Below are 23344 nucleotides of genomic sequence, written 5' to 3' on the forward strand. Positions count from 1 at the left end.
CCTCGCCAGCTGCCTCCTCAGGAAAGGCCACCTGAGGGACCCCGGCCTGCCCCCGGGCCCGGGGCCCGCTCACGCTTTGCTCTGGGGCTCCCCATCCCCACCCAGCCGCCAACATGGCGGCCCCGCGGCGGCGCAAAGCCCGACGGGAGTTGTAGTCCCTGCGCCGCCCCGCCCCGCCCGCAGCAGCGCCCGGGAAACTACAGCTCCCAGCGCGCCCCGCGGGGGCGGGGGCCGGGCCCTGCGGCGGGGGTCGCGGTGCGGCCTGGGGTGTGTAGTCGAGGGGCCGCGGGGCCTGCAGCGCCCGGCGGGGCCGGGGGAGCCGCCCGGCGCCGGGATGGCCGTCGATAAAGAGCTGCTGGAGCTGGACCTGTACGGCCTGCTGGGGGTCGGCGAGAAGGCTTCGGAAAAGGAGGTCAGGGCGGCGGGCCGGGCGGGGGCGGCCCGGGGGGCCAGGGCCGGCCTGGGGGGCAGGGGAGGCCCGGGGGGCAGGGAGGCCCGGGCCTCGCCGCTGTCCCGGTGCGCGGCCGCTGCAGGCGCTGCTCGCTGGGGCCGCGCGGCGATGGGGCTGCTGCGGTGCCGGCCGGTGCGGCGGGGGCAAGCCGGGCTGTTCCGGGCTGGCTGCGCTCCCCTCCGGCCTGTGGGGCGAGGCCCGGCTTTGGAGAGGGCAGGGGTCGGCTGGGGAGAACTGCCCGGCTGGGGAGAACTGCCCGGCTGGGCTCGGACCGTGTTTCTCTGCCGCGGTTTGTTAACGTGCTGGCAGCAGGGAAGCTGCTCCTGCGTTTACCAAAACCCCCGTCGTTTAGAGGCCGGCCTAGGTGTTGTCACAGGTTCCCCGAACTCGCCTGGTTAATTTTGTGGGTGTGGAATGCCCTGCTTCTCTTTTTTCTTTCATTTAGTTGGTAAGCTAAATCTTAACGCAAGATTTGAGCAGCTGAGCTGGGAAGGTGAGCTTTTGAAGGGCTTGGAGTAAAACTGTTAGGAACTGAGCAAAGTAAGACTTGAAATCTTTTATTTTCCTGCTTGGACTTTGGTTGTTTGGGTTTGGTTTTGCTTTGCTTTTTCTCTAGCAATAAAGAGCAGTAGCAGGACAGGAGAGTAAAGCTTGGAAGCTGCGGTCTGGGCATAACCAGGACCTGTGTCTGAGGCTGCCTGGAAATTCCCTGCCTATGAAGCACAAAATCCTGCTGTCCGGGAGGAGGCCGAGCTCTCTCCTGACTGCAGCTTTGCTCGGGCAGGAGCTGGGACCAGCCCCTCAGGCTGTAGCTGCACATTTCCCTTCCCAGAGCCGTGTCCACCAGGTGGAGCCGAGGCACCGCTCCCGACACTCGTGTTGGCAGAGCCCTGCCTGGCGCTGCAGCAGAGCAGCTTCCCTTCCTTCCCTTGCAAGCAGAGCTTTCCCTGGAGAGGGCAGCTCGGCTAGTTAGGAGTGACCGAGCTCAGAAAGCTGTCGGTCTTTCGTAGAAGTGCAGACGAGATTAAACAGTCTTTGGTCAACATTTCTTCACCTCGCTGAGCTCGGCTGTTGCACAGTTAATGGAGCTTTTCTCTGTCCCAAAGTTACAGCTGCAAAAGCACAATATTCCTCTGGCTAGAAAACTGCCAGGGCAGAACCAGCCCTGGCTGTGAAGATAGGGAGGTTTGACTGCTGAAACACAGTGCACCTGGGAGTAAAACTACTGACTGTGAAAGGCAGAGGGAGTGAAAAGGACAGGTTGCTGTGTGGAGGCTGAGGAGGGAGCTTTTCTTGCTGTCACAGGGGCTGTTTGCCTCTCCAGCTGAGGTGAGTCATGGAGCTGGTGGCCCTGGGGGCACAACTAATCATGTCATGAATGCTGGTTCAGCCCCAGCCCTCTACTTAGGATGGGGAGGAGTGGTTTAAGTTAAACAAAAAGAAACACAAAAACAACAAAAGAAACCCTCTGAGTAGTAATTTCTTGTTTGGGCAGCTTTGGGGTTGTTTTTGTGGGGTTTTTTTCCAAGTTGTTTTTCTCCACACGGACTAAGAAGCACCAAGCAGTAAATGTCACCTCTGGCTCTGCAGGTTAAGAAAGCATACAGGCAGAAGGCCCTGACATGTCACCCAGACAAGAACCCGGACAAACCCCGAGCAGGTGAGATGGGGCTGTGCAGACACAGGCAGCTGGGGGTGTTTGTTTTCACCCGTGCAGGTTCCTGCAAGTGGCTCTGCTTGCCTTCAGGTCTGTCTCTGCGTGGGATCAGGGGCATGCCTGGGGGTGTGGCAGGGAAAGTACAGGTGTGCAGGACTAGGACTTACTTTTGTCACTGTTGGAGAGCTCTGATTATCAAGGCTGAATATTTACATGTTTGTTTTAGTAACATGGGTGCTGAAATTTTACTTGCACCACTCAGGATCCCAGGCTTCTGGCCACGCTGTCCCCAGCGTTTACTGGCTGGTCACTACTTCAGTTCATACCTTTAACAGTCAAACCTTCAATAACAAACTTAGAGATGGTATTATCTGCAGGCAGTGCCCATCTCAGTCTGTTGGAGACAAGGCCCTGACTCTGTGGAACTCTAATTGTTCATGTTTTCATCATGTCTGTTACAATGGAATGGTCCCAGTTTTTGTTTCTTAATTTGCCCTGAAGATAACATGACAAACGTTGTTCTTTGAGATGATCCTGCCTCTAGGGTGGCTTACAAATGCTTTGGGAAGATTATTCTTCTTTCTGATGTTCTGCAGACCTCTTCCTCAAGGGATTGTCTTTCCTCATTGCTCTTCAGGCCACTAACTTGGTTTTCTCCTTATTCCCAGCGGAAGTTTTCCACCAGCTGTCCCAGGCCTTGGCCGTGCTGACAGATGCAGCAGCCAGGGTAAGGATGCCTGTCCCACGGGGGGTGGGGAGCCTGTGGGGTTACTCCTTACAGGCTGGAGAAGAGCTGGAGACTGTTGCTGTCTGTCCTGCTCTCTTCTCTGGTTCAGGAATGCAAGTCTCATCTGTTATTCCCTGTAGTTCTCTGTGAGATCAAATAATAGGGGCCAGATAAGAACCTGGACAAATGTTCTTGTTCTGATGTGATGTGCTGGGAGTAGCTCTGTCCAATTGCTGCAAGGGGGAGATACTGTCTTTAATAATGTGTTGGACTGGGGCATATCCTGTTGAAAAAATCAATGATAAGCAGCACTGGCTGAGGGACATATTAAATTCCCATGACAACAGGGCCTTTGCAGTTCCCTTGAAGCCAAGGTCTGGCCAATAAATAATACCCAGATGTAATTGCTGAGGCTCAGAGCCGTTCTTTCCATGGGGCACAAGGGGCATGTGAACAGCAAAGCTGGAGCACAGTCCCCATCTCTGTTCTCTGGCTGCAGGAGCTCTGCAAGCTGCCCCGTGCAGCTCGGACTCTTTCCTTGCTGTGAGGAGGCACTTGGGTGCCTGCTGCTCAAGGCCTGGAAGTCATCTGGGCACCTGAAGGGAAGGAATTAAAACAAAGTAAAATGAGAAGTAACTCTACCCAAATAAACTCAGTAGAGAAGGCACATTGCAGTTTGGGATGATCAGATTTAAACACATTCATTAGCTCTCCTCTTTGCAAACACTGGCAAAGATTGCAATCTCCCCCCCTCCCCCGAGGGGCAATTAAGATTTCAGCTCCAATCACTTTTTGGCTTCTACATTTTAAAAAGGAAAAAGCTTTTAGCAAACCCTTCCCATACAGGAAGGGAAAACACCAGCCTTTCTGGTTTGAAGGGCTTTCCTGTGCAGCTGCTCTACAGGTAATGTTGGAGCATTTGTGCTGGTCTGTGCTTCACCTACTGCAGAAAGGTTCTGTGTGGGCTGAGGAGCATTGTCACCTGGTCTAAATGGGGAGCAGTGAAAATGCCAGTTTACCCCCTTTCTGAAGTCTCTGTGATGCTAAATGAATGTTGATGTGTTGCTGCTGCTGACGAGTTCTGAGGCTCTTTGATCTAACATGTTAGTGTGGGTCAAACATGTGTCTTGTGAATAAATCTTTAAAATAAAATAGACCTTTTTAATTGTATAACTTTGCTCTCAACCAAACCTGATCTGTTACCAATGCCCCTAAAGCTACTTCTGGCATGTTCAGGAAACCAGAATGTTCTTCCCACCCCTGAAGATGGGTCAGACTTTCTCTCCAGCACACTCTGCAGTTACCCCTGGGCTTCCTCCCCCTTCCACGCTCCATCCGGATATCCTTGGGCCTCTTCTCATGTTCTCAGGACAACTCTGTTGGCTTCCACCACCTTTGGGAGGAATGCCAGCAGAAAGCAGAAGATGCTCCACCTCTGCTTGCAGTGTTTCAGTGTCTGATCTCCCCTTTACTCCCTGCTTTCCATGTCATCTGCTCCGCGCGGTGTCGCCTTCCTGCGCTGGGTGTCGGGCAGGCGGCGTACGACAAGGTGAGGAGGGCCAAGCAGCAGGCTGCTGAGAGGACACGGAGGCTGGATGAGAAGAGGAAGAAAGTAAAGCTTGGTAATGCAATCAAAACTTCACCTTCTCTGCCTCCCAGCTTTTGCCACCTGGGTGTTTGCATTGCCTCTACAGCTGGAGGTCACCACTTGTCCATCCGCTGCCCGTTGGCCATGGCTGGGGTTGCCCAGTGCAGGGCAGTACCCAGCTGGAACCTCCTGCAGCCATGGCTGGGGCTGGTCCTGCTCGGGGAGGGAGCTGGGGGTTTTGGTGACTGTTGAGAGTGCTGATACTTGGTGTGCCTGGGCAGAGCAGGGGCAGCAGAGCCATCAGGCTCTACTTTGAAATGGGCGTGGGTGTAGCCAAGTTTGTGATCTTCCCATCCACCTTTTTAGCAGCATCAGCAGTGAAAATTTGGATTGTTTTAATTGTGTTGCTTTCTCTGCAGATCTTGAAGCCAGAGAACGAGAAGCCCAGGCTCATGAGAGTGAAGAGGAGGAGATCAAGATAACAAGATCACTAGAACAAGAAGTAATTATAAATTCTTAATTTTTCTGCTTTTGAGAAGAATTGCTGAAAGTCTTCACAATCAGAATGGAAACCATGTGAGGAGCTGCAGCAAATGTTCAGCAGTCCTTCAGCCTGCTGGATTGGTGGGCTTTTGTAGCAGCCTGGCAAATCCTAGAATGCCAGGTTGGAAGGGACCCCAAGGATCATCTGGTCCAACCCCTCCAGGTACCACTACAGTTGATATGAGGTGGCTCAGCACCCTGTCAGGCTGAGACTTGAAACTGTCCAATGTGGGCAAATCTACCACTTCCCTTGGGAGATTATTCCAATGTTTGACTGTCCTCTTGGTGGAAAAATTTACCTCTTATGTCCAATTGGAATCTTCCCAGGAGCAACTTGTGCCCATGACCCCTTGTCTTTTCCATGGGACTCCTTGTAAACAGGGAGTCTCCATCTTCTTGGGAGCCACCCTTTATGTCAGTCCCAGGATTTTATTTTTTGCCTGCCCTTTTCCTTCTGCCCAGCAGACAACAGCAGCAGCTGCCTGGTATGTGCTGCCTGGTGGGGACCGTCACTAGGAGCTTGGGGGGCACAGCTTGAGGAGCACTGAAGCTGTCACAGGGGCACTAGCAGGAGGATTGCCCAGGAGGTGTGCAGGACACAGGCTGCCCCTGGCAGCCTCCAGCCCTGGAGCTGTGCCCTCAGACCCTGCTGTCCTGCCTTGCTGCAGATCATTCGCCTGCGAGAAGAAGGCTCCCGCCAGCTGGAGGAGCAGCAGAGACTCATTCAAGAGCAGATCCGGCTTGAAAGGGAGCAGCATCTCCAAGGTGAGAGCAGATGAGCCTGGAGCCTCAGCCAAAGCTTTCAGGTGGGACTGCAGCTCTCCTGTAGGGGAGCTCCACACAGGTGCAGCCTCCTACCTTGGGCAGGTTGCCCTGGATGGGGGATCCTGATTAGCACCTTCTCCAGGATAGGTCAGAAGGCTGGGATTTCTGTGGGGCTGCTTTCTTACCCATGGCATGCTGCTCTGGAGCACAGTGCTGCTGCTCCTTCCCAATTCCTGTTCCAAAGCCCTGAACCTCCATGATCTGGGGTGGGGCCCCACAGTTAAGCTGGAGGGAGCCCAAATGCTGCTTGTCTGTCCCAGTGGAAGCAGCAGTGCTGCACATGCACCATGGGGAATGATTCAAGGTTGCAAAAAATAAGTGTTGTCACTGGGTTACTGCTCTGTATCCCCTTGGAGGTTTTCACTCCTTGTCATTCAAAGGACACTTCATGCTGGGAATCAAGTGTTGTTTAGTCTGTGGTTGCTGAAGCTTTTCTTTCTGGAACTTGAGTCTTGTGTTCCTTGGGCATACACAGACTTCATCCCAGCTTTGAACAAAGACCAGCAACAAATCTGCCAGGAAATACTGATTTAATGAGTTAAAAAGATTAAGAATAACACCAGAGGTCTAAATGTAGAAGCTCTTTTGTTTGTCATCAGGGTTTTCCTGTGATTCATTCAGCCCACTCTGGCCTTTCTTACCTTAATTTCCCATATCGGGAATTGAGGATGTTGAGCAGTTGCCCATCATTGTAAAGTACTTAGTTGCAGGGCCTGATTAAATTCTTAGGTAATGCTAAACTGGTTTGTGTCTGCCTTTAATTTTTCCATGCTTATTTCCAGCAGCACAACCCTCTTGCAGGGAACAAAGCTGCAGAATCTGACAGGTCTCCTGCTTGTATTTTTACCCAGCTACTTCTAGCCTGGATCATGACAAAGTCTGTGCATCCAAGAAGGGGGCAATGCTGCTGTGCAGTGTTCAGTCAGTGCTGATGAGCCCAGGGACAGTGTTGCACAAGACTTCTGGGCCTGAATGGTCTGGTGGGAACCCAGGAGTGTTTGCTCTTCCCCTTTGTAGGTTCAGGGAGGAGGGGAAGTTCTTTAGTGAAGGAGTTTTCACCTGTGTCCTTGTCATCTCTTTTTCCTTTCCCCTCATTAGGTAATCAAGCAAGAAATGGGGCAGAAGACAGAATAACTCCCAAACTCAAGGTAAAACATCCTGATAAAGCTGGATGTTGGTGAAAACCAAGAGAACATGATGCAGCTTTGGAAAGCAGAGGGGACAGTTCAGCTCTGCTGGGCTGGCATGTCCCTTTGTGCAGTAGGGTGACTTTCCTCTCTCTGGTGTGTGTCACACGTGGGAGCAGCTCCTGTTGCTGCCTTGAAAATACCTTTCCTCCCTCACCCTTTCCTCTGCTGCCTGCTCTAGGTTTCTGAGCCTGAGATTGCATTGCTTCTGCTTTAGGTACAGGGACACATCTGCTTATTGCCCTGCTGTGGCCATTATTAGGTTTTGAGGCACTAACTTGAGGATTTCCATGTGCAGTGTTTCTCCTCTTCCCCAGGGGATTTGTTCCCTTTCCACATTCTGGTGTGGAAATCCCTGTTCTGGCAGTTCTGGAGTGTAGCTGTAAATAGCAAACTCAGCATTGGATGTGGCATCACCTGTTCAAAGGTACAAAATTAACTTGTCACCTTTATTTCCCAGCTCAAATGGAAATGCAGGAAGGAAGATGAGACCAGAGGGGGATACTCAGAAGATGTTCTGTTGAGGATCCTACAAAAGGTCCTGTCTGACACCTCCCTATTACTTGATCTTACCCTGCTCTAAATGGTGTAAGAAAGGACACTAAATTCTGGGAAGCTCCACATATACCAGAGTGGCTCATTCATTATTTTTTTCCCCCATTTCCAGCTTTCTCATGCCATTTTCAGAGATGATCAGTATGATTCATGAGCTGTGAGCTGGCCCCCAGTTCCCACCCCTGTCTCATGCCCAGCAGGGACTCCTGCTGAAGCAGAGTGACTCCAAGCTCTTCCTCTGCCCTGGACAGAAGTCTGCCTGTTAAGGTGCACTTTTGCCTCCACTGAAAGCCCTGCACATCAGCTGCAGGGGAAGTTCAGAGGCAGGAATAGAGAAGCCTTTCATCTGATGAATCCCTGCATGTGGTCTTTATTTTCCTTCCATGCAAGTACCTCTTGTAGCTCTGACACTGAGCTGGGCCTTGCTGGAAGCAACGTTTGGAGCTCCATGCCTGCCCAGGATTATTTCCTGGAGGGGTGGGAATTATGACAGGTTGGGATCAGTGGAAGCATCATGTAAGACAGAAAGGGTGATGGCTCAAGCCTTGTGTCTGTGAAAACACATGTTTTCACTGTGAAAACACATGTTTTCACTGCTTTCATTCCACAGGTGAACTTGACTTCTCTCCTGGCCCTGTAATTAACTTCTCTCTCCCTTTGTCTGGCAGTATGGAGAGGTGCTCAATTTGATCATCTCCAGCAGGAAGACTGGGAGTGCAGTCGTGGAATTTGCGACCGTGAAGGCTGCTGTAAGTCTGGGGGGACCCCAGCTGTGTGACCCCAGCTGTGTGCAGTGGGGAAGGGACAGGAGGGGTGCTGCAGAAGGGGGGGGATGGCAGGCTGGGGGCCCTGAGACACTGCTGTGTCATTAAGGCAGTGGAGAAGGGTAATGAGAGTCTGGAGGCAGAGCTGCAGGAAGGGAGTGGCAGAGCTGGAGGCATCGACCCAGATCAGATCCTGCACATAAACAGGCTGTGCATGTGAAAGACTGAGGAGAGAGACACTGCTTCAAACAGCAGGCACTGAGCCACTGAATCAGCCCTCACTGAAGGTGTGTGGCCCGTTGTGGAGATGGGCTTCAGGAGCTTTAGAGGCTATATCAGGCATTTGCAGTTTAAAAGAAATCAGAGTGTCTTGGCTCTCCGGGAGTTACAGCAATTCGTGTGGCTGTGGAAAGACAGCTCCTCAGTTCCCTTAGTTTCAGTAGTTCCTTCAGCTTACACTGCAAGAGTCAGTGCTCTTGGCACCTGTTCTTTCACTCGTGTCAAATAATCACAGAACCCCAGAACTGCCCAGGAGCTGTTGATGAAAGCCCTGGCAGGGACGTGTTCTGGCCATGCTTGGTGCAGGTCTGGACCTTCAAGGGTGCTTCTCATGGGGGGCAGCTGTGGGATCCCCCTTGTCTGTGCCCTGCTTGGCCTTGATGCTGGGCTGAGATGGAGAAACTCTTGTGATGGGTAGTGACCTGTGAGGGAGTGGGGTCTGAAGTTCAGACTGTGATGGAAAAATGTTTTCATTGGTAGGAGATGGCTGTGAAGAATGAAGTTGGCCTGATCAATAATCCTCTGAAGATTTCCTGGCTGGAGGGCCAGCCCCAGCATAGTCCCAGCACTGTCCCTTCTGATAGCACTGGTCAGCCCAGGACTTCACAGGTAAGGAGACAAAGGCTGCTGCTATTTAAATCTGTTTCTATAGCAACCTAAATTTAACTGTGTGCTCTGCATTTATGGTGAGATAAGTTGATGCCCAGCAGAGCTGAAAAGAAGCTTTTACTGGAAGGCCTGCCTTTCTGCTGAGCCTTTCTGTGCTGAAGCAGTCCCTTGTTGGAAGGACCTCTTGCCTGAGCAGCAGCATGCTGAGAACACAGGCTGTTTGGGTGACTTGACTCTTGACACACTCTCACTTTCTTTCTACCAAGTGAAAAACAAGGATGTTCTTTGCTCAGCCCGAAGCCTCTAATCCCATTCCTCTGGAATTGTTTCTAATATGCTTTGACTGTGGGAATCCTCTGGCTGAAATGGGTCTGTTGGGAGGCTTCTTTAGAGAGGCTTGGTTACTGAAGAGGATGAAATTTCAGTGCTGAAAGGAAACCTGTTTTCTTAGGGTCTCTTAGGAAGAGAAAGCAATATCAAAAGAAATACCCTTGTAGAGACCTTGCTGTGGTTTGGGTCCTTGTCACCAGTGTGGTTGCCCTGGGTGCAAGGTGTCTGTTAACTCTCAAATGCTTCCTGTTTATTTCACCAGATAATCCCTCTGAAGCTCTTACTCCTGAGCAGCAAGTGTATTGCAGTCACAAAACACATGGAATGCAGTCACATCCAGTGGTTAGAACACAAACCAGTCTGGGGCTGGTTGTTGGCTCCTTGTTATCCCAGTTGGTCTCTGGAGTGGGAGCTGAATCCACTCCTGAGGCAGGGGAACCACACTTTGCTGGGCAGCACAGAGTGTATCTTGTGCTCTGCCTGTCTGCTGGGCTGCTCAGTAATTCCTTGGCTGTGAAGTTGTGAAGGGACCCAAGATCCTTTGTGGGTTATTTGACTTCAAGCCCAGTGTGACACTTGTTCCCCTCTTCTTCCCTGTGCACAAAGATCAAAAAGCTGGAATTGCTGAGAGGACTCCAGCCTCCTGCTCTGCTGGTGCCCTCGGTCTGTGTCTGTCTCCACCACCCTGGTTTGTGCTCACGACCTAGATGTTGTCTCAGCTTGTGGGATTGTTTAGTACATTCACTCTCCTCACTTCTTGCTAACTACTTCATTTATAGCAGATGCATTTACACGTCAGAATGCCTTGTTGTTACCCTGGTTTTGTGTCTTTGGGATGCTTGTCTCTGCCCAGCCTGGCTGGAGCAGCACAGCTTCCCAGGACTCTCAGGAGAGGCAGGTACAGTGTGGTACCCAGGGGCCAGGCAGATCTCTGCAGGGTGCAGAGCCAGTGACAGCCCTGCAGGCTCACAGAGGTGGTCTGTGTTGGCAGGCTGACTGGGGAGGAAAGCAGAATCCAACCCAGTTTCAGTGTCCCTTGCCAGTGGGGAGTGAGACCTGGCTCTGAAGAGCTTGTTCATCCCTAAGGGTGCCATGGGAGCTTGGTAGTGGATTCTTGCCTCTGTGGGTTCAACAGCCTTGGCTTTTGACTGAGTTTGTCTTGGCCTATTTCCATGGCCAGGGCTTGGTGAGGAGCTGCAGCATCTGCCTGCTGTGAAGGATGAGGGTGGGGCTCAGGGGGGTCCTGCTGGGTGGTGCTGATTCACTGTCCAACACAGCCCGTGGATCCCACCTTGGCTCTCTGAGTGCTGAGAGGTTCTGGCCAGGGACTTGCCTCCCCTCCCAAGAATTGCACTGCTGGGGCTGGTCTGACCTCCTCAAATCCTGCTGCTGCTTCCACTAGGATGCTTCCAAAATTTGTAACAGCTCCCCTTGGCTGTACTTCTCCAGTTGACTTACTCTTTGTCCTTAGCTCCTCAACTCTAGACTATGCAAAACAAGCTCTTCCAACCTGCCTCAACCTACTCCCTGCCTCATCCTTTCCTACCCAGTCTGGCTCCCCAGCCATCGGGACCCACATTCCTGCTTTCAAGCTGCACTCACCTCATTCTGATTCAAGCTGCCCTCGCTTCCCATTTGCTGTTCCCTCTGAGCTGCTCCTATTTTTGTCTGAATCCACCCCCAGGTTTGTTCCCACCCTGTGCAGTTGCAGCTCCTTCCAGCTCTGCCTCGGAAAGCAGCCGAGGACCCCCAGTTCTCATGGCAACACACTTGCTACTCATCCTGTCTGCTCCCTGCTGGGACAGTCAGCCCAGAGCTGGCACCAGAGCCCTCCAGGAAAGGGCAGCCACATACAAACTCGAGCAGGGGGCTTTGGAAGCAGGTCCCAGGTGCAAGCAAGGCTGGCCCTTGAGCAGTCGTGCAGTGAGGAGGTGGCACTTTGCAAGAATCTGCACAGTCTTGGTTGGCTTGTTTTCATCTACAGCCACAGGGATATTGTCCAGCAGTTCCTGGAGAGATGCTGGAGCCCAACGGGCGAGTTGTGCTTGAATTACAGAAGCTGTGGGTTGGCCAGTGTCACTGGAGGCTATTTGAGAGCAATGGCTTTGATTGCTGCAGCTCGGAGTGGTTGAGAGCACCCAGCAGCTGCACAGTGCTGCAAAGAGCACATTTTGCCACTACAGCAGCATGAAGCTCTTGCTTCTGGGGAGGTCTGCCTTGCACCTCCAGTAGTGGGATCTCCCTGCCAGTGCTCCTCAGGCTTTTTAAGCCATTCATTCAGCCATAAAGTGCTGAGAAAAGCCTTCTGCCTGGCACTCCTGCATCTTTTGTAAGCTCCTTTGAGGTTTCATAGACTGCTTTGTATTATCTGACTTTGATGTGAATCTAGTAGAGCAAGAACCATCTGTGCCTTCTGAAATGGCTCAGTGCCCTTTGCTGTAGCCACCTTCCAAAGCTTGTGGTTACCTGGGTGCATGGAGATTTTCTTTTTTAAGAACCCTAGTGTCTACCCTAGCTATGGAGAGGTAAGAACTGGTGGCTCAGTAGTTTCTGCAGTGTCCTGGTTGCCCCAGTACTGCCTAAAATGTTCTCAGCCTGGCAGAGCCCTTCCCACTGCCCAGCTCACAGGGTGAAGAACAGTTCAAGGCTGGGTCTTCACCTGAGCTGTAGGCACTCTTCTCCAGGGAAGGTGAAGTACCAGCAGCTCCAGCCTTCTCCCAGCCCAGGAGAGCAGAGCCACACTGCTTCCCCACTCTCCTCAAAACCTGAAGTGCCAGAGAGAACAGGTCTTGGTCAATCCAGATAAGGGACCTATGCTCTGGGCTTTTTTCTGGCTTGCTCCCAATGAAATGAGGCAACAAGAAGCTTCCAATCACAGACACGTTTATTCTCCCATATCTGTACAGGTCAGTGCATGCTTCAAGCAGCAGTAGCCAGAGAAATTTCTCATCCTCTAGTGGGGTAAACACACTGCTCTTGCTGCATTATGAGCCCACACGGATGCTTACCTGTTCCCAGGCTGGGAGTGCCAACTGCACTTGAGTTAGGGGAAAAGAAACCCACAAGGAAACAAAAAAACCAGAAGAGGAAGGGTTTTGATTTCTCGCATCCAAACGTGGTGGGAGAAGAAACCCCAGTTCCTGTCTCTTGACCCTGGCCACAGCTATGGCTTTGAGGTGCAGTGCTCCTGTCTCCTTGCAAGCCTCCTGCTTGCATCCACAGATGGTGTGTGCCAGAGCCCTTTCTGTCCGTGCTCCACAGTGTCACTGCCACATTCCCGGAACAACGAGTCCTTTGCCAAACAATGCCGCTCTTCCGGGCGGAGGGGATGCACAGTCAGGAGTGGGAAATTGCTGCTGAGGAGCATGGAAACTTGCCCACAGGGTTCCTGCAAACAGTGCTCTCATGTGAGCTCTGCTCCAAAGGGCTCCTTGGCAGGGACAAGGACAGTCTGTGGTGGGTGAGGTGAGAACAGCAGAACAGACCACACAATGGGAATGCTGCAGCATCCTTCCCATCGGGACGGTGAGCCTGACAGCAGCAGGAAGGGAATGGGATGTGTTAATTGATAAATACCTTCAGATGGCATAATCTCTTGGGTTCTGTTTCCTGAGGGTCTGCAGAACATCCTCGAGCAGCGATAGCCCCAAATCCACCTTGAAGGACAGGAGGGGATCAGACAGGTCGGGAAGAGCGGAGCCGTTCTGGGAACCCGTCTCTGCCGTCCCACAGTCTTTATCCTGGTCCTTGTGGAGCTGGGTCTGAGTGGCTTTGTGGTACTGATGGGCAGCACCAGAAAAGGAGATGTCAGAGTGAGAATCTGTGCGGTCGATGATGTTGGGGCAGCTAGAGCTGTCCAGGTAGAGCCGGGGAGGCTTGGGAGGTGCCTGTGCCTTGGCTAGGTTTTGCTCACTCTGACACGACAGGTAGTCAGACTTGTCCTTCAGATCCCTCAAGCCTTCCCTCTTCTGGCACTGTCCATCACTGTCCATAGTGTGGCTGTTCTTATTCAAGATGATGACTTGGTTGCCCAGCTTTTTGTGTCTCCTGAGTGAGAAACGTCTGAAGAACGTTGTGGACTTGATGGACCCTCTCCTCCAAGTGTCCATGCTGACGGAAGGCAGGGAGAAGAGGAAAGCTGCTGGCTCCCCACAGCTGGTGCTGGGCTCAAGTCGCAGGATCAGCAGCAAGCCACACAACAGGAACAACCTCTTCCTTCCCCGTCCCTGTAGCTGGAAGGAAAACGGAGAGGCTGGTATTGCAGGAAATGCAAACTTCACACCACGTCCCTGTGTTGAGGAGCAGTTGGCCTGTCCTGGATATTAAGGAGTCTCCTTCTTCAGTGAGAAGGAATGGCAGTGTCTGAGCTTACTGAATCTGTGCTGCAGAGACAAGCTGGTGGAGAAGAGCAGAGGCACCCAGTCACCATGAGAACAGATCTGCTCCAGCATCTAGAACAGAAGGGCACTGTGGTACCATGGTAACCAGCCACCTTCAGGGGAAGGGCAGGGTATAAAAATCTCAGTGGGTGGTTAGGAAGGGAGACGGTGACTCAGGCACACCCGAGGAACCGAAGCAGCGCAGCCAAATGGAAGCTTAAAAAGCAACAGAACGCTGATGTGGGAGACAAACGTTGGGGAAACGGAATGAGAAACAGACCTACCCTGTGTCGGAGCAGAGCCTGGGTAAGACAGGTGGCCAGGAGAAACTGCTGGAGCTCTTGGAGACCTGTGACCACCACGTTCACCAGCACGTTGGAGGAGCCAAGTCCAGGGACAATTCAGCCAGGTTGGAACACCAGGAGTTCCCAGTCCCTCCTCCTCATGTGCCTCCCGTGGCTGCTTCCGTGGCTGCCTGCCTTGTGCCGATGGACTTGTTTTGAGCCAAGCCCTTGCTGAGTCAGCCACGTCAGAAACTGGGTCTTACACTGCTGGTAATTACCAGGATTGCAGGAAGTAGGTGTGTGGAGTGCGAGGCACCAGCCCACACGCTGCCTGAGGAGAAGGCAAGAGCCCCCCAGAGGCACCCTGATCCCTTGAGAACCCCCAACCTGAACCTCAGCTTCTACCCATCCTGAATCAGACTCTTCCTTCTCTTGGTGCTCTCCTTTCTGCCACTTCTGATGGCTTGTTGTAGCAGCAGGGCTCCCAGATGAGGCCAGAAATAATCTCTTGTCTGTTTTAAATTTAAATCCGGAGAGTGAGGTAGTGATTCAGGTCTGTATGGGTGATTCATCTGCATGAGGCTCATCTAGGCTATTTCATTCAGCCAAGCAGATGACAGCAGGTATCTGTGGTTAGTGGACAGGGACTTTGAAGAAACCTGGTTCTGCTGATACAATCTGGTACTTTCTCAGACACTGTGCAAGTCCGTGCTGTGCAGCACTGGAAGGTTGTTTCATTTGTGCAGCTCCTAAGAAAGCAATTATGGCATATTAGTCTCTTTAATTTCCCTGTCTAAGTTTCTCATCTATTGTGGGCTTCTATTTTGTCCTCTGCAGCTGGAGGAACCACTTTGCTGGCACATAACAAATTTGCACTTGCCCCGTTTTCATGCAGAATCTCACTTAGCTGTTCTGTTGCCTTCTCATCCCTTTGATTCTCTAGTCAAGTTGTCCTTAAATCACCACTAACTCTAGTTCCTGGAAAAACGAACGTGGGATTATTTTTCCTTTCATTCACCTTCTGTCAAGATGCTTTTATTTCTACCTGAGCTGTCAGGCGAACGAGGTGGATGTTTCCAAGCACTGCAGTGCTTTGAATACACCAGGAACAGCAAGGCCACCTACTGCTGAGGTGGCTTTTGGAAGCAGAGTTGCCAGAACCAGCTCCCTGCTCTGCCACAGCCCCTGCAGTCACCACGGAGCTGGGTGGCAGTTGCTACCACCCGCAGCAGAAAGGCTCCAAGAGCCTTCAAGAACTGAAACGCTCTTGTCTCAGGTTTGGGAACACACCTGGTGGTTTTCCTTCTGCAGCCACTTCCATGACTAAGCCAGAGAAAGGTCTGATTTATTTTTTTATGGCATGAGGCCGTGTAACGGGTGCAGCGTAGGCTGGACTTTGTGCGCCAGCGCAGCACCTTGGTCACCCAGAGTAACCAGCCACGGGGAGGGAAGCTGTGTCCCCGCCCAGCCTGGGGAGCAGGGAGCAGCAGGAGGGTAGTTCAGGCTCCCCTCTGTCCCACTGGCTCTGTCACTAACATCACCCTGGCTCTGCTCTGGAGCTGGCTCTGCTCTGGAGCTGGCTCTGCTCTGGAGCTGGCTCTGCTCTGGAGCTGGCTCTGCTCTGTAGGCCAGGCAGTTTTCACCCCATTTCCCTGGGTTCATCCTGCTTTGAACCACCTTCCTACCTCCAACGTGCATCCTGGCAGGCTGGTTTGTGGAGAGGGGGGCTGGGGTCTGTGCTGTCCTTGACAGGCTGTTTGTTCCCTGCTCCCAGGGGTCGGTGGTCTCGGAGCGGGACTACGAGAGCCTGGTGATGATGCGGCTGCGACAGGCAGCAGAGAGGCAGCAGCTGATCCAGCAGCTCCAGCAGGAGGATGAGGAAGAGTCTCACACCTAGCACGAGCCAGGATGGGTTCCCCCTGCCCCATCGTTCTCCACTTCCCAAGCTGTTTCCTAAGTTAAGTCAATAAAGCTCCTTTTTTACAACCATTGTAGGAACAGACTCGCAGGGGCTGCAGCCCTGAGCCCTTTCCTGAGCGGGGGGAACTGGCTGTGTCAGCCTCAGGGTAGGTGTGTGAACCTGCCAGGCTGTGCAGCTCAAAGGGCAGGGTGTGAGGGGTGCTATCAGAACACCAAGGAGCTCATTTGGATTCCTGAGAGCCTACTCAGGAGCTGTGGATCCACAAGGCTTTGGCAACAACCGTTTAAAGCAACCCACAGACACTGGTCTCTTCAGAGGAATGTTTTATTGATGGCACCTCTACAGCAGGATGGATGTACAGTCCCAAACAATCCAGCACTGCAACAGCTGCTGCTCAGATCACAGAGCCCATGCCTGAAGTGTTCACAAGACCTTTCCGAGGCTGTGTCAGGAGCAATGTGAGAGGCCTGGATGGCACCCTTGGGGCCAAAGGGCTGATGCTGCTGCTCACCACGGTCCCAGCTGGGAGAAACTTGCTGTGCTGCTGAGTTGAAGGGGTTCCCAAGGAGCACTGTCCAGGTGCAGCAGTTGCCCTTGATGTTTTGGGGATGAGGCAGCACATCATCTGTACGTGGCCTCCCTAGGGCCTGGGGACAGGCCTGCCCTGGGCTGGCAGCACAGCACGTCCCTCTCTGGGGAGCAGCCAGACACGTCTGCTCCTTGAGCTTCCTGCAGTGCATGCTAAGGAGATGATTAAAATGGGAGAAGCTGGTGTTTGCCAGACTGCCATGCAGGGGCTGCAGAGATGGAGCCCCCTGTGCTGTGCCTGAGCACACCTTCCTCCCCCAGCCCTGGGAGGGGCAAGTGCCCACCAGGTCAGGGCAGCCTCTGCATCACTCCCAAGTGCCTGGAGTCTGGGACAGAAAGGAGTGAAGGGGAAAGGTTTGCTATGAGTCCTGGGTGAGGTCTTGTCCCGGGGGAAGGCAGGAGGAGCCTTCCTGGCTATTCCTTGTGGAGGCACCAGACCAGGGTCTGCCCCACGCCCGTCATGCTGACCACCCGGTAGCCGCAGCTCTCCAGCTTGTTCAGGACCAGGCGTGGGGCCTCGTTCACGTAGTACTCCCAGCTGCAGGGGCAGAAAGGACACGAGGTGGAGAAGGAGAAGACAAGAATTTCCTGGTGGAAGGGACTGCCTCGCCACCAAAGCGAGGTAAGGCACTGCATCAGTGCATCCAGGGCATCTGGCAGGGGGGCAAGGGCAAAGCCCACAGCTTCCAAAGCAAGGAGGAAAGCTGTCCAGAATGGAAGGGTCACATTGAAGTGTGGTTTGGGGACCAGCTGTGCAAAGCCACCAGGTGCTGCTGGGCTGCCTGGGCTGGAGCTGCAGCAGGGAGGGTCCGTGAATACTCAGAGCTGGGAATTCACAGGAAAAGAGGATGAGCTCTGCCAAGCAGGGAAGAGTGATTCGGGTGTTTCTAAGGGATGTTAAACCACAGTTTTGCCTGTATGTTGAGTGGGTTTGAGAGCCTGTGCTTGAAATCTGGGGATTGGGAATAAAGGCTGCCTTGAGCCAAGAAGTCTTTGGAAAAGCAGTAGTTGTCAGAGCTCAGCAGAGCTGCCAAGGGGGGAGCACGGGCCCCTGCTGGCCTGGCCCCTCCAAGCAGCAGGGATTTCTAGGAACTGACCCTTGGGATCCTTGTCCAGTGGCTCCTGCCAGCTCTGCACACCTGGAGCAGGAGCTGCCGTTCCCTCCACCTGATCCCTGAGGCTGCTTCTCCACAGAAAACCTGCGGGCAGGGAAGCTGCTCCCACCACATGGGGAAGGAACTGTGGGGTGGGAGAGCAGCAGGACAGGGACACAACCTGGGCTGAATGAGGTGGGGAAGCAGCAGAGCTGAGGTGGCAAGTGAGCCACTCAGTGCTGGGCCTGGCAGCCTGTCTGTCCCTTTGGCACAATCCTTTGGGATGCAGTATTACTTTGAGCAGATGGGCTGAGCCTCACAGTACTTTAGCTCATAATAGTTTAGCTCTTAGGTGACTCACTGTGCCAGATAAGCTGCTAATGATGGGCTACAGGACCATTGGTGATCTTGTTTGGGCACCCTAACAAAGACTCTCCTGATTTTCATACTAATAACAATAAAAAAAGACCCAAAAGCATTTCCAGAGTTGTTCTTGCTAGGATTGCAAAACATTAATGCACTGGTGAGTGCGTTCAAAGCGTGAAACAACACCAAGATGTGAAAGCTCTTTTTCAGTTTCTGAAGACAGACTATACTTTGCTGTAATTACAGATGTGGTATAAGGATAATATGTATTATTATAAGTGTCTTTGAACTTAATGCTTTCTCCAAGAGGCTTGCCACATACCCTTCGGATTCACATGTTGGAGTTGGGAGATGTTTCCATTATGCAGAGGCAGGAGCTGAGGCAGGGATGGTTTGTTCTTTGCAGGAACCTAAAAAACTGAGCAGCTGAGCTAAAAGCAGCAGGAAGGCTGACTGGCCTGGGGCCTTAAACACAACCCAGCACTGAGTGAAACAGAAGCTGGCACACAGTGTGTATCAAGTACACCCCTGTCTCCGTGTGTGATGAGGATGGAGAGTGGCTGGGAACATCCACAAAAGCTTTTCTCCCAGCAAAATGCCAGCAGGGAACAGGAGATTCACCTGAGAGTGGAGAGGACATCAGCATTTGTACACCATGAGCCTGTGACCTCCCAGAGGGGCCAAAACCAGCAAAATAGGGCTGGGGCTGAGCTGGGGCAGGAGCATCTTCCTCTCTGTGGCGGCGGAGCAGGCAGCCCTGAGCTGCCCAGCTGCCCTTTCAGCCTCCTCCAGGCCAGGGCTTGTGCCCTGGGGATCAGCCTCACGAGGGCATCAGCAGGTGCCTCAGCTCCCAGGGGGGAGGCAGGGGCAGCACAGCCCGGGAGCCTGTATCATTAGAGGCTGGGATGGTGCCCACAGCCACCCACACCTGCACGTCCACCTGGGTGGACCCAGCAGGATCCATCCCCTTCCCTGCAGCCCAGGGTTGGGTTGTTGATTCTGGAGCCCTCCCAGCTGCCCCCCGGGTCCTGCCAGCCCCTCGGGTGGGCAGCGAGGTGCGTGCCTGTGCCCTGCAGCCACTGCAGTAGCTGGTGCAGAGCTGCACGGCAGGCTCAGAGCTCTCGCTAATTAGAGGCAATTAAGTACTTCATCTGTGCATTACAGTCCCCCAGCAGGTCCGTACTGCTTAGACCTTTTCTTTCAGGCTCCTTTCAAGGTTATGTTTAAGGTTTTTGGGCCCAGGATGCTCTGGGAAAGGCAAGATCTGCAGCGTCCTGCAGCCAGGCTCCCTGCTGCCGTCGGCGGATGGAAAACCCTGCTGGGCCACGGGGCAGATCCTGGAGCTCTCATCCCTGGCCAGGATGTGTTTGGCAGCTCAGCACTGGGCTCACCCTCTGGCATGCTGCTGGGCTGCCCGGGGTGCTGGAGCCACATTCCAACCCGGTGACTTTCTCCCCCCCCGTGTTGCTCAGACGTGCGGTGAGGACACAGCGGAGGCACCTGGGGTACAACAAACTGTACCCAGTGCAGGTGGGGCAAGAGGGAGCTTGGAATGCTCCATGGGAGATCCCATGGGCAGCTCAGATCCCTTCTCCAAAAAAGTGACATGTGGCACTCTGGTTCCTTCTAACGCTGATGTCCCCCTGGCAGCCGCCCTGGGAGGCGTTTTACCTTTCTCCACCCAAGTCCTAGGGATCCTCACCCCCTCTCTTTCAAGAGCCAGCAGCACTTCTTCCCTCTGGAAGCCTCACCTTTTTCTCCCCCCTCGGGTCCTCCTTCCCTCATTGCACAACTCCTGCCTGCTCCCAGCCTGCTGTGACAGGCAGCACCAAGTGACATTGCTGCCAGGCTCTGGCCACCCACTGCCTTGGGAACAGCGGTGCAGGGACAGCTCAGCCTGGCAGTCCCACCTGGGGCTGGTTGGGAGGGAGGCCAGGGGCAGGAGGGGTCCAGGATCAGCCCTCCCACACCTGCAGCTTCCATTTGGAAGGGTTGCTCTTTAGCCACAGGCCCGTGGTGTTTTTAAATCTCTTTAAAATCTCCCACCCCCTTCTGGTTTTTAAGGCTGCAGGAGCAGAGGATCTGAAGCTCAATCTTTGCCAGGCTGGTGGGTTTTCCCTACAATGGAAGTTTGAGAATATACTGGGACCAAGAGGCCCCTCCTGCCCAACGCCTGGTTCTCCTCCCCCTCCTCTGCACCTCTGGGGGGGGCAGCGACCTGCCTGCTCCTCCTGGCTGCTTCAGTTTGCATCTGGGGCTTGGTTTGGTGGTTGGTTGTTGTTTTTTTTTCCCTCAGGAGAAAAAAATAAGTGAGATATCAAGTGGGGGGAAAAACGAAGTGGGTCAAGATGTGAAGAGCGTGCTGGTGACATCCCCGAGTCACACGTTGGTGAAGGCTGGTGTCAAACTTGGCACGGGGAGAGAGAGACAGGGACACGGGGGAGGGACAAATACAGACGGCGTGGGGACCTGCAGGTTGGTGGGCTGGAGTCAGGGGGGACACACGGGTAAGCATCTCCCACCCTGTGGCTCAGCAGCCCAAAGAGAAGCTTCAGGAGCCATTGAGAGGGGCTGGCTTGGGCTCTGGGTAGTGGGTAGAATCCTCAAGCTGCACTGGAGAGAGGGACAGGAGGGGAGAGACTATGGGGGGTGGGCGTGGGGAGGGGCTTGGCACTGGGAACAGCCACAGCCAGGGGGGGTCGGGGCTGAAATGGGGTCAGAGCGAGGAAAAAGCAGGAACTAAAGGAAGTATCAGGCAGTGTTTCCTTGGGTGAGTGTTCACAGGCAGGGGCAAGGACACGTGTGTGCCCTTCAGCAGCAACTGGCCCCGGGGTCAGACATGCAGCTGGAGTGGGGAACACGGGGAGTGCAAATGCCCCCCATTCTCTGGGGAAAATAAGGAAAAGGGGGAGCTTGAAATGAGGCAGAGCAGGACTTACAAGTGGTTCCCTATCATGTTCCTCTTGGTGGCCCCCAGGAAGCTCATCAGGCTGGGATCCGAGTGCTCGTCTCCCACCATGGTGGGACCGACCTCCTGCAGGGAAGGGCAGCAGAGCAGTCAGCGACCTGGCAGCACAGCCACCCCCAGCCCCCAGTACGGCTCCAGTAAGGGAAGGGAACTGCCATCGGCCACCTGCCCGGCCCAGGAGACGCCCTGGGTGGCTTTGCTCCTGGAGGGCCACCTGCTGGAGGAGCTCACGGTGGCTCTGGTCCTCCGAGATCCCCCAGTGGGGAGCCTGTAGTGGTGAGGTGCTGCTCTAGCCTTCTGCTGCAAAACCAGCAAATCCGAGTGTTTGACCATGAAAGGAGGGAAATCCCCGGGCCAGCCGGAGACTGACTGCCTCTCCTGGCAGAAGATGGCTTTGGGAATGGCCCCACTAACTGGGAAGGGTGAGGAGATCGGGATGAGAAGGTGCCATGGAGTGACCAGGGTAGATGGGCAAGTGGAGCATAGAGGGTAAAATCCCTCCCTGACAGTATCTGCTGGCACTGGCAAATTACTGGAAATCAGGAGCTTAAACCACCCTCTGCTACCCAGAGGGCTGGAGCAGCTCTGCTCTGGAGCCAGGCTGGGAGAGTTGGGGTGTTCAGCCTGGAGAAGAGAAGGCTCCAGGGAGACCTGAGAGCACCTCCCAGTGCCTGAAGGGGCTCCAGGAAAGCTGGGGAGGGGCTTGGGACAAGGGCAGGGAGGGATGGGATGAGGGGGGATGGATGAAAACTGGAGGAGGGGAGCGGTGCCACGGGACGAGGGGCTCATCCCTGCCCTGCCGGGAAGCAGCAGCCGAGCCACCCCCGCCGGGTCAGGCCGGGCTGTTTCCAGCCGCGGCTCCAGGCCAGGTTTCAGGTGGGGAACGTTCGCGCTGCGCTTCCAGCGAGCGCTTCCAAAGTCTGCGGGAGGACGCGTGTCCCGCCGGGCTGCCCGGCCGCGCTGCTCCGCCCGCTTCCCTGCGGCTCCAGACCTGGAGCATCTCGCTCCGCTATCAACTTCATCACCGTGTCCGGTGCCAAACGCCGCTGCCAGCGGGTGCCCCGGTGCCGCAGCATCTCCCCCCCCGTCCCCGTCCCCAGTTCCCTGCCCGCTTGGGCACGGGACGTCTCCAAGGAGCGGCCGCGCCTTTCCCGCAGCTCCTGCCAGCCCCTCGGTTTGCCTTCCCCCCGTCACCCCCTGCCTGTGCTGAACAGCCTCGTCCTCTTTTGGCTTGGGTGCAGAGCTCCCCGTTGATTTGGGAAAACCCCAAACGAAGCGGAAAACCACGGCACTGCCGGGCCACCCGCCCGGGAGGGGCCCGCGGGGGGCGGCTGCAAACGCTCCAACCGTCGGGAAATAAACGTTTCCCGCTCGGCTTCCTGCGGGGATGAGGAGCTGAGCCCCCAGCCCGCCCTACCCGGAGGGTCCGGGGGCTACCGTGCCCCCCCGGCAGCCGCCGGTTTGGGAAGGAGGGAAAACCGGGGGACAAGTGGCCAGAGAAGGGGATTTTGGCGTTCAGGGGGTCCCACAAGTTCCCTGGCTCTGGGACCTGCTGCTGAGGAGGGGGGAGAGGGGGCTGGGGGCAGGAGCAGGGGGTGCAGGGGGGGTTGTGCCCAGCGGGGTCACGCCAGGTGCCAGCAGCTGGGGCACAGCCTGGCCGTGCGGGGGGTCCCCCAAATCTGCGGGGTGCGCCCCGCCAGCCCCGTGCCCCCCTCCCCCGCAAGCAGCAGGCGCAACCCAGCCCGGGGGCAGAGAGTGTCCCGCTCGGTGGTCCCTGCCCGGCCCGGCGCCTGCTGCCACCCCGCCACTGCCAGCCCCGGCCAGCTTGCCCCCCGACACTGTGTCCCCCCCGTGGCTTGCAGCCTCCCTTCCGTGTCCCCCCCGCCCGTGTCCCCCCGTTCCGGCGGGCGGACCCACCATGCGGATCTGGGTGCTGATGAGCAGGTACGGCATCCTCCTCCACCGCTCCCGCCGCCGCTCCCGGGGGGCCGTGCCCGGGGGGGCCGTGCCCGAGGGGGCCGTGCCCGGGGGCCGCCCCGTTCGTCCCGCCCCCCCCCGCCACCGCCCCCGGGCAGCGGGGACCGCCCCGCTCGGGGGGGCCCGGGGGGAGCAGGGGACTTGGGGTACGGGCTTAATCGAGGGTTGTGGAGCCCGGGGAATGGGGGGAACAGCCCCGGATTGTGCCCCGGGATCCTGGCGCTGCCTTCCCGGGAAGGGCGAGTGGGCGGG

At 55.0% G+C, this 23344-nt stretch overlaps 3 protein-coding genes across 3 annotated transcripts; 1 reads left to right on the top strand and 2 right to left on the bottom strand.

The window, feature by feature from the left end:
* Positions 1–266: 266 nt before the first annotated feature.
* Positions 267–16167, top strand: DNAJC17 (DnaJ heat shock protein family (Hsp40) member C17). Its single transcript, XM_051621205.1, has 11 exons — positions 267–412; positions 2042–2111; positions 2777–2835; positions 4370–4457; positions 4843–4925; positions 5635–5731; positions 6890–6939; positions 7439–7516; positions 8202–8282; positions 9057–9185; positions 15953–16167. Exons 1-11 carry the CDS (start codon positions 335–337, stop codon positions 16073–16075), a joined length of 936 nt encoding a protein of 311 aa, XP_051477165.1. The 5' UTR covers positions 267–334; the 3' UTR covers positions 16076–16167.
* C5H15orf62 (chromosome 5 C15orf62 homolog) lies at positions 13042–13941 on the bottom strand. Its single transcript, XM_051621217.1, has one exon. The coding sequence runs from the start codon at positions 13622–13624 to the stop codon at positions 13094–13096; it is 531 nt and encodes a 176-aa protein (XP_051477177.1). The 5' UTR covers positions 13625–13941; the 3' UTR covers positions 13042–13093.
* Positions 16168–16407: 240 nt separating the features above from the next.
* On the bottom strand, positions 16408–23142 carry GCHFR (GTP cyclohydrolase I feedback regulator). Its single transcript, XM_051621218.1, has 3 exons — positions 23033–23142; positions 21087–21181; positions 16408–17225 (listed from the first exon to the last, which is right to left on the bottom strand). The coding sequence occupies exons 1-3, from the start codon at positions 23066–23068 to the stop codon at positions 17102–17104; spliced, it is 255 nt and encodes an 84-aa protein (XP_051477178.1). The 5' UTR covers positions 23069–23142; the 3' UTR covers positions 16408–17101.
* Positions 23143–23344: the final 202 nt, after the last annotated feature.

The sequence above is a fragment of the Apus apus genome, chromosome 5, assembly GCF_020740795.1.
Source record: "Apus apus isolate bApuApu2 chromosome 5, bApuApu2.pri.cur, whole genome shotgun sequence".
Classification (NCBI taxonomy): Eukaryota; Metazoa; Chordata; class Aves; order Apodiformes; family Apodidae; genus Apus; species Apus apus.

Excerpts from the sequence above, each read along its gene's own strand:
- GCHFR (XM_051621218.1), bottom strand. The coding sequence starts at position 23,068 with ATGCCGTACCTGCTCATCAGCACCCAGATCCGCATG. Across the intron at positions 21,182-23,032 it reads TCAGCACCCAGATCCGCATG|GAGGTCGGTCCCACCATGGT; the intron begins GTGGGTCCGCCC and ends CCTTCCCTGCAG. Across the intron at positions 17,226-21,086 it reads AACATGATAGGGAACCACTT|CTGGGAGTACTACGTGAACG; the intron begins GTAAGTCCTGCT and ends CTGCCCCTGCAG.
- DNAJC17 (XM_051621205.1), top strand. The coding sequence starts at position 335 with ATGGCCGTCGATAAAGAGCTGCTGGAGCTGGACCTGTACGGCCTGCTG. Across the intron at positions 4,458-4,842 it reads GAGGAAGAAAGTAAAGCTTG|ATCTTGAAGCCAGAGAACGA; the intron begins GTAATGCAATCA and ends CTTTCTCTGCAG. Across the intron at positions 6,940-7,438 it reads GAATAACTCCCAAACTCAAG|CTCAAATGGAAATGCAGGAA; the intron begins GTAAAACATCCT and ends TTTATTTCCCAG.
- C5H15orf62 (XM_051621217.1), bottom strand. The coding sequence starts at position 13,624 with ATGGACACTTGGAGGAGAGGGTCCATCAAGTCCACAACGTTCTTCAGA.